Below are 19007 nucleotides of genomic sequence, written 5' to 3' on the forward strand. Positions count from 1 at the left end.
TGGCGTCTTTTTGCAGGCCTGAACCTGGTGGCGTTCCTGATCATCGTCCTCTCCTATGCAAGCATGTTCTACAACATCCAGCGAACGGGCAACCAGACCGCCATGTACAGCAACCACATCAAGAAGGAGGTGACCATCGCCAAGCGCTTCTTCTCCATCGTCATCACCGACTCCCTCTGCTGGATTCCCATCTTCGTGCTCAAGATTCTGTCGCTGCTGCAGGTGGAAATTCCCGGTATAGTAGATGTGCCGCAACCGTGTAGGTTAGATGTGCCGAATTGCTTTTCATGATAAATGATTGACTGGAATGCTTTCTTAAAGGCCTACTGAAATGAGATTTTCTTATTTAAACGGGGATAGCAGGTCCGTTCTATGTGTCATACTTGATCATTTCGCGATATTGCCATATTTTCGCTGAAAGGATTTAGTAGAGAACATCGACGATAAAGTTCGCAAGTTTTGGTGCTGATAAAAAAGCCTTGCCTGTACCGGAAGTAGCAGACGATATGCGTGTGACGTCACGGGTTGTGGAGCTCCTCACATCTGAACATTGTTTACAATCATGGCCACCAGCAGTGAGAGCGATTCGGACCGAGAAAGCGACGATTTTCTCATTAATTTGAGCAAAGATGAAAGATTCGTGGATGAGGAAAGTAAAAGTGAAGGATTAGAGAAAAAAAAAAAGACTATACAATGGGAGCGATTCAGATGTTATTAGACAAATTTACTAGGATAATTCTGGAAAATCCCTTATCTGCTTATTGTGTTACTAGTGTTTTAGTGAGATTATATGGTCGTACCTGTACAACCTGAAGGTCAGCCCTTCGCAAGGGACCCTCTTAGAAACACGATCTTTCGAAATGCTTGCTGTATAAAGCACTGTACTTTGTGTGTGTGGTCCAATCCAACCGTGTTCACTTGACCGCTCTGTTCCATAGTAAAGCTTCACCGTCATCTTTCGGGAATGTAAACAATGAAACACCGGCTGTGTTTGTGTTGCTAAAGGCAGCCGCAATACACCGCTTCCCACCTACAGCTTTCTTCTTTGACGTCTCCGTTATTCATTGAACAAATTGCAAAAGATTCAGCAACACATATGTCCATAATACTGTGGAATTATGCGATGAAAACAAACGTCTTATAGCTCGGAACGGTGCTGGAACAAAATGTCCTCTACAATGCGTGACGTCACGCGCACGCGTCATCATACCGCGACGTTTTAGCATGATACTTCCGTGCGAAATTTAAAGGCCTACTGGAATGAGATGTTCTTATTTCAACGGGTATAGCAGGTCCATTCTATGTGTCATACTTGATCATTTTGCTAAATTGCCATATTTTTGCTGAAAGGATTTAGTAGAGAACATCCATGATAAAGTTTGCAACTTTTGGTGCTGATAAAAAAGCCTTGCCTGTACCGGAAGTAGCAGACGATATGCGTGTGACGTCACGGGTTGTGGAGCTCCTCACATCTGAACAATGTTTACAATCATGGCCACCAACAGTGAGAGCGATTCGGACCGAGAAAGCGACGATTTTCCCATTAATTTGAGCGAGGATGTAAGATTTATGGATGAGGAAAGTAAGAGTGAAGGACTAGAAGAAAAAAAGACTATACAGTGGGAGCTATTCAGATGTTATTAGACAGATTTACTAGGATATTTCTGGAAAATCCCTTATCTGCTTATTGTGTTACTAGTGTTTTAGTGAGATTATATGGTCGTACCTGTACAACCTGAAGGTCGGCCCCGCAGCTTTCTTCAGCACCAGTCGACGGGTGGTGGTGATGCCCATATCTACCCTCTTCGAAACACAATATTTCGAAATGCTCGCTGCATAAAACAATGTACTTTGTGTGTGTGGTCCAATCCAAACGTGTTCGCTTGACCGCTCTGTTCCATTGTAAAGCTTCATCGTCATCTTTCGGGAATGTAAACAATGAAACACCGGCTATGTTTGTGTTGCTAAAAGGCGGCCGCAATACACCGCTTAACACCTACAGCTTTCTTCTTTGACGTCTCCATTATTCATTGAACAAATTGCAAAAGATTCAGCAACACAGATGTCCATAATACTGTGGAATTATGCGATGAAAACAGACAACTTATAGCTGGGAACGGTGCTGGAACAAAACGTCCTCTACAATGCGTGACGTCACGAGCACGCGTCATCATACCGCGACGTTTTAGCATGATACTTCCGCGCGAAATTTAAAATTGCAATTTAGTAAACTAAACCGACCGTATTGGCATGTGTTGCAATGTTAATATTTCATCATTGATATATAAACTATCCGACTGCGTGGTCGGTAGTAGTGGCTTTCAGTAGGCCTTTAAAGCACTTCAAGTCATATTGTACCGCATTTTTTGGACTATATGGTGCACTTAAAATTCTTGAATTTTCTCAAAACTCGACAGTGCGCCTTATAACCCGTCGCGCCTAATGTAAGGCATAATTTTTGTTGTGCTGACAGACCTTGAAGCTATTTTATTTGGTACATGGTGAAATGATAAGTGTGACCAGTAAATGGCAGTCACACATAAGAAATACGTGTAGACTACAATGTGATGGCAGTCACACATATGAGATATGTATGGACTGCAATACGACTCCAGCAAACAACACCAACATTGTATATGTTCCATTGAAAACACGGCGCACAAAAATCTATCAAAATGTCTTAGTAGGACTTTGGTAAGCTATGAAGCCGCACCGCTTGATGGATTGTACTGTGCTTCAACATAGGAGTATTATTATGGTGTGTGTGTATAAGGTAAGACATATTGTCTGCCATTTTGTTTTGCAATATCATACAAAAGCAACTTTTCTTACCTTCTGGTACCTGCTGATCTATATTTGGGATCTGCATAAGTCCTGAAAATTTGCGCGCATCCGCCTTTGTAGTCCGTGGAAAACGCCGTAGTAGATAAGCTTCTTCTTTTTTTCTATCTTCTTGTTATGGGACATTCATCCTCCGCTGTTGCCATTTCTAATATAAAGTAGTGTAAAGTTCTCAGTTACATCTGTCAGTAAACTCGCCATGAAAGCGCTAAAACATACCGGCGTAGTGAGTTTACATTATTCAACCAAAGAACTTTAGTTATTAAAGCGTTCCGGTCAGAGGGTTTTTCACAGTACACATTTCCGGTGTTGTTACACAAGTGAGCCACGGATGAGGAGATGCTGCTCCGTTATTGATTTTAGTAAAGTCTGAATGTCATTGAAACAGTTTGCGCCATCTTTTGACACTTCTTCCACTCCCGTCCTTGCACGCTACACCGCTACAACAAAGATGACGGGGAAAAGACGCTGTCGAAGTGGAGGCACATAAATAAAACTGCCCACAAAACAGCGCATCCTGAAGAGTCTGTCAGAAAGCGACTTGAAGATGATCTGTAAAACATCATCCATGCAACATTTTGACCAAAGAACCAACATTACATGTTATGTAGACCACTAGGAAGTATTTTACATTTACAATTAATTGACTCCTTTAATGCACCTTATAATCCCGTGCAACATTAATATGAAAATAGACCTGACTGACCTGGACACAGTGTCCAGGCGTCTCTCCTCAAATTGAGCCAAATTTAAATTTGTCTCTGTTTAATTCCTTGCTTCTTGTCTTGTTTAATAGATGTCATTAGTGTTTGAACCTGACTATTTGGCTATTGTGGCCAAACTGCTCAATTTTTTTTTCATCTGACCACAGAACTTTCCTTCAGAAGGTCTAATCTTCATGAATGTTTTTTGTGGCCAACAAGTATGTTCTCCAATCACTCTATCACAAAAAAATAGGAGTTGTTGAAATTATTGGAAACTCAAGACAGCCGTGACATTATGTTCTTTACAAGTGATCGCGACTGTATGTTATATTTTATATTGCTACTGTCGTACATTTTTGGTCTACAAACCCCGTTTCCATATGAGTTGGGAAATTGTGTTAGGTGTAAATATAAACGGAATACAATGATTGGTAAATAATTTTCAACCCATATTCAGTTGAATATGCTACAAAAACAACATATTTGATGTTCAAACTGATAAACGCTTTTTTTTTTTTTTTCAAATTATCATTGACTTTAGAATTTGATGCCAGCAACATGTGACTAGGAAGTTGGGAAAGGTGGCAATAAATGCTGATAAAGTTGAGGAATGCTCATCAAACACTTATTTGGAATATCCCACAGGTGTGCAGGCTAATTGGGAACAGCTTCCCAAAAAATGCTCAGTCTTTCACAAGAAAGGAAGGGGCGAGGTACACCCCTTTGTCCACAACAGCGTGAGCGAATGGTCAAACAGTTTAAGAACAACGTTTCTCAAAGTGCAATTGCAAGAAATTTAGGGATTGCAACAACTACGGTCCATAATATCATCAAAAGGTTCAGAGAATATGGAGAAATCACTCCACGTAAGCGGCATGGCCGGAAACCAACATTGAATGACCGATACTTCGATCCCTCAGACGGGAATGTATCAAAAATCGATGTCAATCTCTAAAGGATATCACCACATGGGCTCAGGAACACTTCAAAAAAACACTGTCACTAAATACAGTTCGTCGCTACATCTGTAAGTGCAAGTTAAAGCTCTATTATGCAAAGCGAAAGCCATTTATCAACAACATCCAGAAACGCCGCCGGCTTCTCTGGGCCCGAGATCATCTAAGATGGACAGATGCAAAGTGGAAAAGGGTTCTGTGGTCTGACGAGTGCACATTTCAAATTTTTTTGGGAAACTGTGGATATTTGTGTCCTCGGAAAGAAAGAGGAAAATAACCATCCGGATTGTTATATGTGCAAAGTTCAAAGGCCAGCATCTGTGATGGTATTGGGGTGCATTAGTGCCCAAGGCATGGGTAATTTACACATCTATGAAGGCACCATTAGTGCTGAAAGGTACATACAGGTTTTGGAGCAACACATACTGCCATTCAAGCAACGTTATCATGGACGCCCCTGCTTATTCAGCAAGACAATGCCACACCACATGTTACAACAGCGTGGCTTCATAGTAAGAGAGTGCTGGTACTAGACTGTCCTGCCTGTTGTCCAGACCTGTCTCCTATTGAATATTTTAAGGCCTAAAATACGACAACAGAGACCCCGGACTGTTGAAGAACTTAAGCTGTACATCCACCTGAAAAGCTTCAAAAATGTGTCTCCTCAGTTCCCAAACGTTTATTGAGTGTTGTTAAAAGAAAAGTTGATGTAACACAGTGGTGAACATGCCCTTTTCCATCTACTTTGGCACGTGTTGCAGCCATGAAAATCTAAGTTAATTATTTTTTGCAAAAAAATATATAAAGTTTATGAGTTTGAACATCAAATATCTTGTCTTCGTAGTGCATTCAATTGAATATGGGTTGAAAAGGATTTGCAAATTGTTGTATTCCGTTTATATTTACATCTAACACAATTTCCCAACTCATATGGAAACGGGGTGTGTACTTCATACCATCAATCAATCAATCAATGTTTATTTATATAGCCCTAAATCACAAATGTCTCAAAGGACTGTACAAACCACTACGAGTACGACATGATCGGAAGAACCCACATAAGGGCAAGGAGAACTCACACCCAGTGGGACGCCAGTGACAATGATGACTATGAGAACCTTGGAGAGGACCTCAAATGTGGGCAACCACCCCCCTGTCCCCCCAACCCCAACCCTCCCACCCCCTTAGGGGACCGAAAGCAATGGATGTCGAACGGGTCTAACATGATACTGTGAAAGTTCAATCCATAGTGGCTCCAACACAGCCGCGAGAGTTCAGTTCAAAGCGGATCCAACACAGCACTGAGAGTCCCGTCCACAGGAAACCATCCCAAGCGGAGTCGGATCAGCATCGTAGAAATGTCACCAACCGATACACAGGCGAGCGGTCCATCCTGGGTCCCGACTCCGGATAGCCAGTACTTCATCCATGGTCATCGGACCGGACCCCCTCCACAAGGGAGGGGGGGACAGAGGAGAAAAAGAAAAGAAGCGGCAGATGAACTGGTCTATAAAGGAGGTCTATTTAAAGGCTAGAGTATACAAATGAGTTTTAAGGGGAGACTTAAATGTTTCTACCTTTTGTTTGTGCCCTTTTTTCGTGCATTATCCTCTCCTTCCTTACCCTTTCCATCCTTTGTACCTGAGCTACTGTGTAGAAAAATGTCCATTGTGGATCAATAAAGTTTGTCTAATTTGCTGGCAAAGAGGAGGTCTTGTGCAAAGTGTTTTAACCAAACAGAGTCTATTCAGCTTGGAGGAACATAAAGTGGCACAAACGCTGAATTTTTGTGGTTTTTCTCTCTGTCCCTCGCCAGGTACCATTAGCTCGTGGGTGGTGGTGTTTATCCTCCCCATCAACAGCGCCCTCAACCCCATCCTCTACACGCTGACCACGCGTCCCTTTAAGGAGACGCTCATGCAGGTCTGGGCCAACTACAGACAGAGGAGGCCGGCGGTCAGCACCCATCCCGTCCATCATCCCTCACTCACCTGGCAGGAGATGTGGCCGCTGCAGGACGCCCAACCCGTCCCCGCCGCGGCGGGGCATCAGGAACCCACGCTGCCCCCTGTGGAAAATAACCGCAATGACACGGGAGCACGTGGGCCGCGTGAGATCAAAAGCGCCGAAGCACAGTGAACATGCGACACGGGTGAGTGAGGAACTCTGCCGCGCCACGGCGCCATCTGCTGGATCCCCGCTTGGTCCTGACGCCAGCAGACTGTAACGGCGGGCCAATGGGGAGAAAACTCCCGGACCAAAAAAAAAAAATCCAACAAATGTCAAAATCGAATGTCTTCTTCCTGACGATGTTAAGCAGGGATTTATTTAAGTACCTCAAAACCTTGCCCTGGCAGAGGTAATCCATGGCTAACAGCTGTAGTCACAAAAGCTTGTCATGCTGCAGATCAAATGATGGCTTCTGAATTCATGGAACAATCTCCAGCTTTGAAAGGGCAACTGCACTTTTTTGGAATGTTCTCTATCATTCACAATCTTCACGTGAGACAAGCACGGATAGGCAATTATATCGTCCGCATCCGTGTCACCAAAATCGTCATCCACCCGCCGTCCACCCGAACTAACATTTTATCGGGACCTAATATAGTCAATTGGAGCCGCTAACGTTCTCGCGACTATTCAATGGCGTTCATCCTGATGACAAGAATATGGGCGTGCTATGGAGCCATTGCCTTTGACACCTTCAACGCGCCCCGAACCCCGCCCACCTTACCGACGCACGGGTGTGTAAAATATATTCAGGAAGTGTCACGTATACAAAGGATTATGGGTATTCGTTGTGTTGCGTTTATGTTGTGTTACTGTGAGGATGTTCTCCCGAAATGTGTTTGTCAATCTTGTATCGTGTGGCTTCATAGCGTGGCGCTTATTAGTAAGTGTTGAAGTTGTTTATATCACATCCATCAGTGTACTCTGTATCACCCAGTATGCCTTTCGATCTCATAGGTGTGATTGCGGAAGCTGCACACAAACAATCGGTTTGTACATGTTGAAGGTGTCAAAGGCAATGGCTTCTTGTCATCAGGATTAACGCTATTGAATAGTCGCGAGAACGTTAGCGGCTCCAATTGACTACATTACTCTGAGTAACAGTTTTAAATAGCTCTGTGAGTGGTAATTTTGGACAACTTCTGATGTAATTCAGCGGGCGGTTGGTGGGCGGGTAAGGTCCCGATAAAATGTTAGTTCGGGTGGATGACGACTTTGGTGACGCGGATGATATAATTGCCTATCCGCGCTTCTCTAGTGTGCTTGTCTCACTAGAGATGCGGGGGGGTACCAGAGACTGGTAACCACTTGTTTTAGACTTGTGAAAGCAGTCGATCACTATGTCGCTTCATCCTGGACAATCCTGGGGGTGGGGGACGGTTGGGGTGGCAGGGTTTGCTGCTAGCAGGGTGTATAAAATAGTCAGGAATTGTCATGAATGCAAAGGATTATGGGTATTTGTTGCGTTGCGTTTATGTTGTGTTACTGTGAGGATGTTCTCCCGAAATGTGTTTGTCAATCTTGTATTGTGTGGCTTCATAGCGTGGCGCATATTAGTAAGTGTTAAAGTTGTTTATATCACAACCATCAGTGTACTCTCTATCACCCAGTATGCCTTTCAATCTCATACGTGTGATTGCGGAAGCTGCACACAACATGTTGTCGGACTAACAATCGGTTTGTACATGTTGAAGGTGTCAAAGGCAATGGCTTCATAGCACGCCCATGTTCTTGTCATCGGGATTTACGCTATTGAATAGTCGCGAGAACGTTAGCGGCTCCAATTGACTACATTACTCTGTGTAACAGTTTTAAATAGCTCTGTGAGTGGTAATTTTGGACAACTTCTGATGTAATTCAGCGGGCAGTTGGTGGGCGGGTAAGGGCCCGATAAAATGTTAGCTCGGGTGGACGGCGGGTGGATGACGACTTTGGTGACACGGATGATATAATTGCCTATCCGCGCATCTCTAGTGTGCTTGTCTCACTAGAGATGCGGGGGGGTACCAGAGACTGGTAACCACTTGTTTTAGACTTGTGAAAGCACTTGATCACTATGGCCGGGTATCTGTCGCTTCATCCTGGACAATCCTGGGGGGGGGGGGGTTGAGGTGGCAGAGTTTGCTGCTAGCAGGGTGTATAAAATAGTCAGGAATTGTCATGAATGCAAAGGATTATGGGTATTTGTTGTGTTGCGTTTATGTTGTGTTACTGTGAGGATGTTCTCCCGAAATGTGTGTCGTTCTTAATTGGTGTGGCTTCACAGCGTGGCGCATATTACTAAGAGTGTTAAAATTCTTTATATCACAACCATTAGTGTCACCCAGAATGCCTTGCAGTCGTGTGCGTGTTGCCGCGGAAGCCAAACACAACATGATGCTGGACTGACAAGCAGATCGTACTAATATTTAATATCTGGGTGACTACCAGTAGTCGTTCAAGAGAATAATAGAGTCTCTTATTGATCTCTTCGCTTTATGACACGGGTCTTAAATGGCTCTTTGAATGGCAAAGGATACCTATCCCAGAACCATGTATATCAAATGTCTCCGGATGGTTCAACCGCCCATCCGCCCGGATCTAATTAAAATCTATTTTTTCATCATGTCAACCGCCCGACCCGCGGTTTACCCGCGGACTCCGCGGATGAGACCGCAAACCGCGCATCTCTAAAGCACACACGCCTTTTCCATTATTTTGATGCATGTTAACTCGTGAATAAACGTTAGCAAGAGTCGGCCGACAACGGAGCTGGCGGATTCAATTCACAGGCACATCACAACCGCCGTGTTTTCCTTCAACAACCAACGCTATGCATCATGTAGCAGTATTGGTAAACAAGATACAGTGCGGCAAAAAAGGTATTAAGTCGGCCACCGATTGTGCAAGTTCTCCCACTTAAAATTAGGACAGAGTTCTGTAATTTTCATCATAGGTACACTTCAACGGTGAAAGACAGAATGTGAAAAAAAAACCAAGAATTCACATTGTAGGAATTTTAAATAATTTATTTGTAAATTATGGTGGAAAATAATTATTTGGTCAACCGTTCAAAGCTCTCACTGATGGAAGGAGGTTTTGGCTCAAAATCTCACAATAAATGGCCCCATTCATTCTTTCCTTAACACGGATCAATCGTCCTGTCCCCTTAGCAGAAAAACAGCCCCAAAGCATGATGTTTCCACGTAACAGCTTTGACCTTGATTTATTATTTCCACAAATCTTTTGTCCACTGGCCCTTTTGTCGCGTCTCTTTTCAGTGCACTCTTCTGGCCTGTCTGCTGCCGCTGCACGCCTTTCGGTGTCCGGGGCTTGCGTCCGCAGCGGGGGTGCGTCATCGCTCTCTTGGTGTGGGTTGTCGCACTCTTCGTCTGCTGGCCGTTGTTTCCTCCTCCGTGCTGCTCTCCCGCTCGTTCCTCCATCACCCTTTTTGTACTCTAACAGCAGATAGACAGATTGTGAGCAGGTGTGGAATATACGCACCTGGCTCAGATTGCCGCTGCCGTGTCGCTCCGCGTGCGTCACGCCTCTCCTCGCCGCCGCATGCCCCGCCTCCTGGCCTCCAGGTGGGCCGCTGTCGGCCCGTCGGCTGTGTCTCTCCACATACCTCCCTCTGCCAGTTCGAGGCCGGGCTCCAGTCCGGCCGAGCATCCCCCCTCCCCACTTTTTCTTCCAGGAGCGGGAAAAAATTGCCGCGGCCCTCTGATTCCTTTGTCTTTCTTTTCTTTGTGAAGTGAATTATATTTATATAGCGCTTCTCTCAAGTGACTCAAAGCGCTTTACATAGTGACACCCAATATCTAAGTTACATTTAAACCAGTGTGGGTGGCACTGGGAGCAGGTGGGTAAAGTGTCTTGCCCAAGGACACAACGGCAGTAACTAGGATGGCACAAGCGGGAATCGAACCTGCAACCCTCAAGTTGCTGGCACGGCCACTCTACCAACCGAGCTATGCCGCCCCTTTGTCTTCTGTGAGTCTTACCTTGTCCTCTTCGTCTTTTTTTTTTTTTACTTGCATTTCTCCGAGCATGTCTTTCTCCTTGTCTTCTGTGAGTCTTTCCTTGTCCTCTTCATCCTCTTCTTGCATTTCTCCAATAATTTTTTCCTCAATTTCTTCCTCTTCTTGTTCGTCTTCACTTTCCGGCAATTCTTCAATAATTTCTTCTATTTCAATTTCTTGAGTTACTTCTTCTCGTTTAAGTTTTTCTTTGTCGTCTTCTTCCTTTTTTTGCATTTCTCCAGGAATTTTTCTCTCAATTTCTTCCTTTTCTTGTTCGTCTTCATCACTTTCCAGCAATTCTTCAATTATTTCTTCTATTTCAATTTCTTGAGTAACTTCTTCTCGTTTAAGTTTTTCTTTGGTGGGCGGCATAGCTTGGTTGGTAGAGTGGCCGTGCCAGCAACTTGAGGGTTGCAGGTTCGATTCCCGCTTGTGCCATCCTAGTTACTGCCGTTGTGTCCTTGGGCAAGACACTTTACCCACCTGCTCCCAGTGCCACCCACACTGGTTTAAATGTAACTTAGATATTGGGTGTCACTATGTAAAGCGCTTTGAGTCACTTGAAAGCGCTATATGAATATAATTCACTTCACTTCACACACTTTGTCTTCTTTGTCCCCTTCTTCCTTTTTCTTGCATTTCTACAAGAACTCTTTCCTCAATTTCTTGAGGTTCTTTGACTTCGTCTTCATCTTCGATTTCTTCTTCATCTTCATTGTCTTCATCTTCACCTTCTTCCAGAATTTCTTCAATTATTTCTTCTTCTTTCTCAATTTCTTGAGTTTCAAATTCTTCTTCTTTAACTTCTTCTTTATCTTTAACTTCTTCTTCATCTTCAATTACTTCTTCATTTTTATCATCTTCATAATCTTCTAGAATTTCTTCAATTATTTCTTCTTCTTCTTTCTCCTTTTCATCCTCGTCATACTCTTCCTCCTCGACATAATCTTCATCCTCTTCCAGAATTTCTTCAATTATTTCTTTTTCTTTATCATTTTCTTGGACTTCAACTTCTTTAACTTCTTTTTCATCATCATCAACTTCTTCTTTAACTTCTTCTTTAACATAAATGTTATCATCATCTTCATCGTAGTTGTAATCTTTATCATTAACATAAATGTTATCATTAACGTAGACTTCACCATTAAAGTAAATTTAATCTCTAACGAAAATTTCTTCCTCATAAACTTCATCTTCTTCTTTACCGCCATCAACATAAATGTCTTCGTCAACGTAGCCTTCTTCTGTGTTGGCCGCCAGCTCGCCCTGTTGGTCGGTCTGCTCCAACAGCGCTTCCAGCGTTTTTGTCTCCCGGCGCTTCTCCTCGAGCAGCCTGGTGTAACTCCCCACGAGAGCCCAGATGACGCCGTCGTCCTCCGCTTCTTCAGGTCTTCCTCGGTTGGGCGCCAATGTTCTATTTTGAAACCAAAATAGAACTTTTTTGTTACGTCTTCGTGGCATCGTGCGCAAGCTGTGCTTCTTCCAAGATGCAGTCGGGCAATGACACAGTGTACAGGTAAGAAAACAGATTTATTTAACTTCAAACAGACTAATAACAAAAAAAACACTGGTGCTAAGGAAAAGGGCAAACAAACATCTACTAGCGTGTGAGCCAGGGAAACAGAAGGTTGCTAAGCGTGAAGGCATTAGCGAGTAAACACTTGAGAACACAAAGAGGCTAGGCGTGGAAGCTAGCAAGTATCAAAACAGATTATTACCAAATTCAGGAGTCCACAAAGACATCAAGAAGTGTGTAGCAAAGTTGACGAGACCAGGACGAGTGAATGAAACAGGTCGGTTAATATAGAGTCACTAATCAACACCAGGTGTGCAAACAAAGGCAGGTGAACAAATCAAGTTGCCATGGTGACAAAAAAAAATCAGGAAGTGCACAAACTAAGACTCGGAAGAGTCCATGAATCAAGAAGATAAACACAAATTACTCAAAACCAGAATATTTAAGATTTGAGCGGCGGATCTTAACACTTTTTGGTATAAACTCAACTTATCGTGTTTGGAGGAAGAAGAATAGTGAGTTGCATCCCAAGAACACCACACCTACTGTGAAGCATGGGGGTGGAAACATCATGCTTTGGGGCTGTTTTTCTGCTAAGGGGACAGGACGATTGATCCGTGTTGAGGAAAGAATGAACGGGGCCATGTATCGTGAGATTTTGGAACACTACTGATGATGCGCACCCGTAAATTATTTTATCCTTCAGGTCTTCCATTCACGTTCACTGTTCACCTACAAGGCCACCAAGTGTATGTGCTCACAAAGGATGCAAACACCTCATTCTGTTTTTAAATTTGTTTTAGGAGTCTTAGTACATGTTTTTAGGTACCTTTACATGCTTCACAGTAGGTATGGTGTTCTTGGGATGCAACTCAGTATTCATCTTCCTCCAAACACGACGAGTTGAGTTTATACCAAAAAGTTCTATTTTGGTTTCATCTGACCACATGACATTCTCCCAATCCTCTGCTGTATCATCCATGTATCCATTTTGGTATAAACTCAACTCGTCGTCTTTGGAGGAAGAAGAATACTGAGTTGCATCCCAAGAACACCACACCTACTGTGAAGCATATGGGGGTGGAAACATCATGCTTTGGGGCTGTTTTTCTGCTAAGGGGACAGGGCGATTGATCCATGTTGAGGAAAGAATGAATGGGGCCATGTATCGTGAGATTTTGAGCCAAAACCTCCTTCCATCAGTGAATGGTTGACCAAATACTTATTTTCCACCATCATTTACAAATAAATTCTTTAAAATTCCTACAATGTGAATTCCTGGATTTTTTTTTCTCATTCTGTCTCTCACAGTTGAAGTGTACCTATGATACAAATTACAGACCTCTGTCATCATTTTGAGTGGGAGAACTTGCACAATCGGTGGCTGACTAAATACTTTTTTGCCCCATTGTATACAAACGCAGTAAAAAAATCAGTTACTGCACAATGTCTGCTCTCACTGACGGGATGTTTGTATCTTCCCGTTTAGATGAACAATCATAATCCTCACACAGGTGTTGCAAACAATTATCTTTTTATGTCTTTCTAGCCATCTTTTAGTGTAAATTGTATTAGACTGACCATATGTCCTCTTTTGCGGGGCTGTCCGGGGGCAGTTTCGTAAATGCCTCAAATGTTTGGCGTTTTGTATCAAGGTATATTCAATGTACTTGTAAAGAGTACAGAAGGGTAAAGAAGGGTTAAAAAACTAAACATATTGTGAAGGTGTGCGCACGCAGCAACATTCGTGAGGGAGAGGCAGAGACAGAGAGAGAGAGGTAGCGGATTGATCGTCAATCAAGGCATATTTATTCAACAGCCATACAGGTCACACTAAGGGTCGCCGTATAAACAACTTTAACACTTTTACAAATATGCGCCACACTGTGAGCCCACACCAAACAAGAATGACAAACCCATTTCGGAAGAACATCCGCACCGTAACACAACATAAACACAACAGAAAAAATACCCAGAACCCCTTGCAACACTGACTCTTCCGGGATGCTACAATATACACTCCCCGCTATTTATTAACTTGTACCAACTCAGAGGGGATGCAGCAGCTCAATGTTTCAATATAAGCTAGTTAGCTCTCTGTGATCACGGCGCTTATAACAATATTGCTAATATTTGGTTAATATTCAGGTCAGGACGTATAAATGGAGTATTGTTGGCGCTTTTTGGATGTTTTTTTTTTTGGAAGGGGGTGGGTTTTATGGGCGTAATAGTGTAGTTCCATTAGCCATATTTTACGACTTATAATTCATAAATAAGAAAAAACATGTGTTCTGGTCTCTCATACAGTATGGATTGTGAATGATAAGGCAAAATTCAAATACAATATTATACAATTTAAAAATTTGAAAATGCGTAAATAAACCATTTTGGAGCCAAAACTTTGCCATTTAGCTAACAACTTAAACTCTAAAAAAATTAAAAAAAAAAAAAAAAAAAACAAGTCCGGGGATTTTACGGTAGAAAAAATCGCAGCTCATTCACCAGAATTTACCAATAAAAGCAGAACCATTTTTTTTTCTTACATTCACAGTAATGCATTATTAATAAAACCATATATTTTATGATTTAAAAAAAAAAACTAGCAGTTCAGTAGCAGAATTTTAACATAAAAAAAAGCAGGGCTTTTTTTGGGGGGTCGATTTAAAGTAATACACTAGAAACAACCAAGAGATGTTATGGTAAAAAAAAATTTAAAAAAATAAGGCTGCTCAGTCGCGATTGTTGAACGTCAAAATAAAAGCTGCACCGTTTTTCCATTGACAGTAATGCACAGTAAATTTGACCGTGTATTTGACTTAAAAAAAAATGTTTTGATGTAAGTAACTGGCAGCTCAGTTGCAAGAATTCAACCGTTAAAGTAAAAGCGGTACATTTTTACATTAAAAAAGAACCATAGATTTTATGGTTAAAACCCCCACCTGTTTTACTGACTGCTGAGTCACCAGAATTTTTGCTTGAATATAAAAGTGGTAGCATGTTTTTTTTTTGTTTGTTTTTTTGTTTTTCTTTATCAGTAATAAAATGTAAAAACGTCCATTGATTTTACGGGGAAATTGTGTTAAATGTAAATATAAACGGAATAGAATGATTTGCAAATCCTTTTCAACCCATATTCAATTGAATGCACTGCAAAGACAACATATTTGATGTTCAAACTCATAAAATGTATTTATTTTTTTCGCAAATAATAATTAACTTAGAATTTCATGGCTGCAACACGTGCAGAAGTAGTTGGGAAAGGGCATGTTCATCACTGTGTTACATCACATTTTCTTTTAACAACACTCTTTAAACGTTTGGGAATTGAGGAAACTAATTGTTGAAGCTTTGAAAAATGAATTCTTTCCCATTCTTGTTTTATGTAAAGCTTTAGTCATTCAACAGTCCAGGGTCTCCGCTATCGTAATTTACGCTTCATAATGCGCCACACATTTTTGATGGGAGACATGTCTGGACTGCAGGCGGGCCAGGAAAGTACTCGTACTCTTTTACTACGAAGCCACGCTGTTGTAACACGTGGCTTGGCATTGTTTTTCTGAAATAAGCAGGGGCGTCCATGATAACGTTGCTTGGATGACAACATATGTTGCTCCAAAACCTGTATGGACCATTCAGCATTAATGGTGCCTTCACAGATGTGTAAGTTACCCATGTCTTGGGCACTAATACACCCCCATACCATCACAGATGCTGGCTTTTGAACTTTGCGCCTATAACAATCCAGATGGTTATTTTCCTCTTTGTTCTATAAGACACCACGTCCACAGTTTCCAAATGTAATTTGAAATGTAGACTCGTCAGACCACAGTACACTTTACCACTTTGCAGCAGTCCATCATAGATGAGCTCGGGCCCAGCAAAGCCGGCGGCGTTCCTGGGTGTTGTTGATGAATGGCTTTTGCTTTGCAAAGTAGGGTTTTAACGGCGTGGCGAAGTTGGTAGAGTGGCTGTGCCAGCAATCTGAGGGTTATTGGTTCAATCCCCACCTCCTACCATCCTAGTCACGTCCGTTGTGTCCTTGGGCAAGACACTTCACCCTTGCTCCTGATGGGTCCTGGTTGAGGGCCTTGCATGGCAGCTCCCGCCGTCAGTGTGTGAATGTGTGTGGGAATGGGAGAATGTGGAAGTACTGTCAAAGCGCTTTGGGCTCCTTAAAAAGGGGTAGAAAAGCGCTATACAAGTACAACCCATTTACCATTTACAGATGTAGCGACTAACTGTAGTTACTGACAGTGGTTTTATGAAGTGTTCCTGAGCCCATGTGGTGATATCCTTTACACACTGATGTCGGTTTTTGATGCAGTACCACCTCAGGGATCAAAGGTCTGTAATACCATCGCTTACGTGCAGTGATTTCGCCAGATTCTCTGAACCTTTTGATGATTTTACGGACCATAGATGGTAAAATCCCTAAATTCCTTGCAATAGCTCGTTGAGAAATGTTGTTCTAAAACTGTTTGACAATTTGCTTACAAATTGGTGACCCTCGCCCCATCTTTGTTTGTGAATTACTTAGCATTTCATGGAAGCTGCTTTTATTCCCAATCATGGCACCCACCTGTTCCCAATTAGCCTGCACACCATATATACGTCCATATATAAGTGTTTGATGAGCATTCCTCAACTTTAGCAGTATTTATTGCCACCTTTCACAACTTCTTTGTCACATGTTGCTGGCATCAAATTCTAAAGTTAATGATTATTTGCACAAAAAATAATGTTTATCAGTTTGAACATCAAATATGTTGTCTTTGTAGCATATTCAACTGAATATGGGTTGAAAATGATTTGCAAATCATTGTATTCCGTTTATATTTACATCTAACACAATTGGAAACGGGGTTTGTATATAAATATTTATGTATGTATACACACACACACACACACACATATATATATATATATATATATATATATATATATATATATATATATATATATATATATATACTGATTTAAATTTACATTTACAGTAAAACAATGCAAAAAATTTTAGATTTTACGGGTAAAAAACAAAAACACCGACAGCTCAGTCGCCAGAATTTCACTCATTCAGCATAAGAAAAGAAACAATCTACATTTTGCAGCATAATTCTGGTGACTGAGTTAGCAATTTTTTAGTTTTTTCCCCCGCCCGTAAAATTGGTTCGTTTTTAAATGTAAAAAATGTTTAAAAAATCTAAAATTCTGGTGACTGAGCAGTCAGTAAAACATGATTTTATTTGATTTTTTTACATTTACACTAAAACAATGCAAAAAACGACCGTAGATTTTACGGGTAAATCAAACAAACTGCCAGCTCAGTCTCCAGAATTTCGCTCATTCAGAGGAAAAAAACATCCTACATTTTGCAGTATAATTCTGGTGACTGTGTTACCAGTTTATTTGTTTTTTTTCCCCCGTCTGTGAAATTGGGTCGTTTTTTAATACAAAAAACAAAAATCTTTAATTCTGGTGACTTAGCAGTGAGTAAAACATGATTTTATTTTTATTTTTTACACTTACAGTAAAAAAATGCAAAAAAACGATTGTAGATTTTACAAGGAAAAAACAAAAAAACTGGCAGCTCAGTCACCAGAATTTCGCTCATTCAGCGGAAAAAAAAAACATCCTACATTTTGCAGTATAATTCTGATGACTGAGTTACCAGTTTTTTGTTTTTTTCCCCCGTCCGTAAAATTAGGTCATCTTTAAATATTAAAAAAAAAATGTAATTCTAAAATTCTGGTGACTCAGCAGTCCGTAAAAAATGCTTTTATTTCATTTTTACAGTAAAACAATGCAAAAAACGACTGTAGATTTTACGGGTAAAAAACAAAAAAACTGGCAGCTAAGTCGCCAGAATTTCGCTCATTCAGAGGAAAAAAAACATCCTACATTTTGCAATATAATTCTGGTGACTGAGTTACCAGTTTTTTTGTTTTTTTCCCCGCTCGTAAAATTGGATTGTTTTTAAATATAAAAAAAAAATTGAAAAAAATCTAGATTTCTGGTGAGTCAGTAGTCAGTAAAACATGATTGTATTTATTTTTTTACACTTACAGTAAAACAATGCAAAAAACGACCGTAGATTTTACAGGGAAAAAACAAAAAAAACTGACAGCTCAGCCGCCAGAATTTCGCTCATTCAGCGGAAAAAAAACATCCTACATTTAGCAGTATAATTCTGGTGACTGAGTTACCAGTTTTGTTAGTTTTTTCTCCTACCCGTAAAATTGGGTCGTTTTTAACTATAAAAAAAAAAAAAATCAAAAATTCTGGGGACTCAGCAGTCAGTGAAACATGTTTTTTTTTTTATCTCTTTGACTTTTACAGTAAAACAATGCAAAAAACGACCGTAAATTTTACGGACAAAAAACAAAAAAAATAGCAGCTCAGTCACCAGAATTTCGCTCATTAAGTGGGAAAAAAAAACCATCCTACATTTTCCGGTATAATTCTGGTGACTGAGCTACCAGTTTTTGTTTTTTCCCCCGCCCGTAAAATTGGGTCATTTTTAAATGTAAAAAAAAAAAAAGTTTAATTCTAAAATTTAGGTGACTCAGCAGTCCGTAAACCATCATTTTATTCATTTTTTTACATTTACAGTAAAACAATGCAAACAGTCGCCAGAATTTCACTCATTCAGCGGAAAAAAAAAACATCCAAAATTTTGCAGTATAATTCTGGTGACTGAGTTGTTGTTGTTTTTTCCCCTGCCCGTAAAATTGGGTCGTTTTTAAATGTAAAAAAAAAATTTTTTTAATTCTAAAATTGTGGTGACTCAGCAGTCCGTAAAACATTATTTTATTTTATTTTTACATTTACAGTAAAACAATGCAAAAAACGACTGTAGATTTTACGGGTAAAAAACAAAAATACTCGCAGCTCAGTCACCAGAATTTCGCTCATTAAGTGGGGAAAAAAAAAACATCCTACATTTTGCAGTATAATTCTGGTGACTGAGCAACCAGTTTGT

At 41.0% G+C, this 19007-nt stretch overlaps 1 protein-coding gene across 1 annotated transcript in view; it reads left to right on the top strand.

Annotated features, from left to right (window-relative positions):
* The window catches only part of rxfp1 (relaxin family peptide receptor 1), a 325548-nt gene extending 318908 nt beyond the window's left edge, over nt 1–6640 (top strand). The window contains exons 21-22 of the mRNA XM_061891899.1: nt 17–235; nt 6318–6640. Of these exons, the coding sequence (XP_061747883.1) occupies nt 17–235; nt 6318–6640 (542 nt within the window). The remainder of the gene's footprint in view (nt 1–16; nt 236–6317) is intronic.
* Nucleotides 6641–19007: the final 12367 nt, after the last annotated feature.

Source organism: Nerophis ophidion, linkage group LG29, assembly GCF_033978795.1.
Source record: "Nerophis ophidion isolate RoL-2023_Sa linkage group LG29, RoL_Noph_v1.0, whole genome shotgun sequence".
NCBI classification, from domain to species: domain Eukaryota; kingdom Metazoa; phylum Chordata; class Actinopteri; order Syngnathiformes; family Syngnathidae; genus Nerophis; species Nerophis ophidion.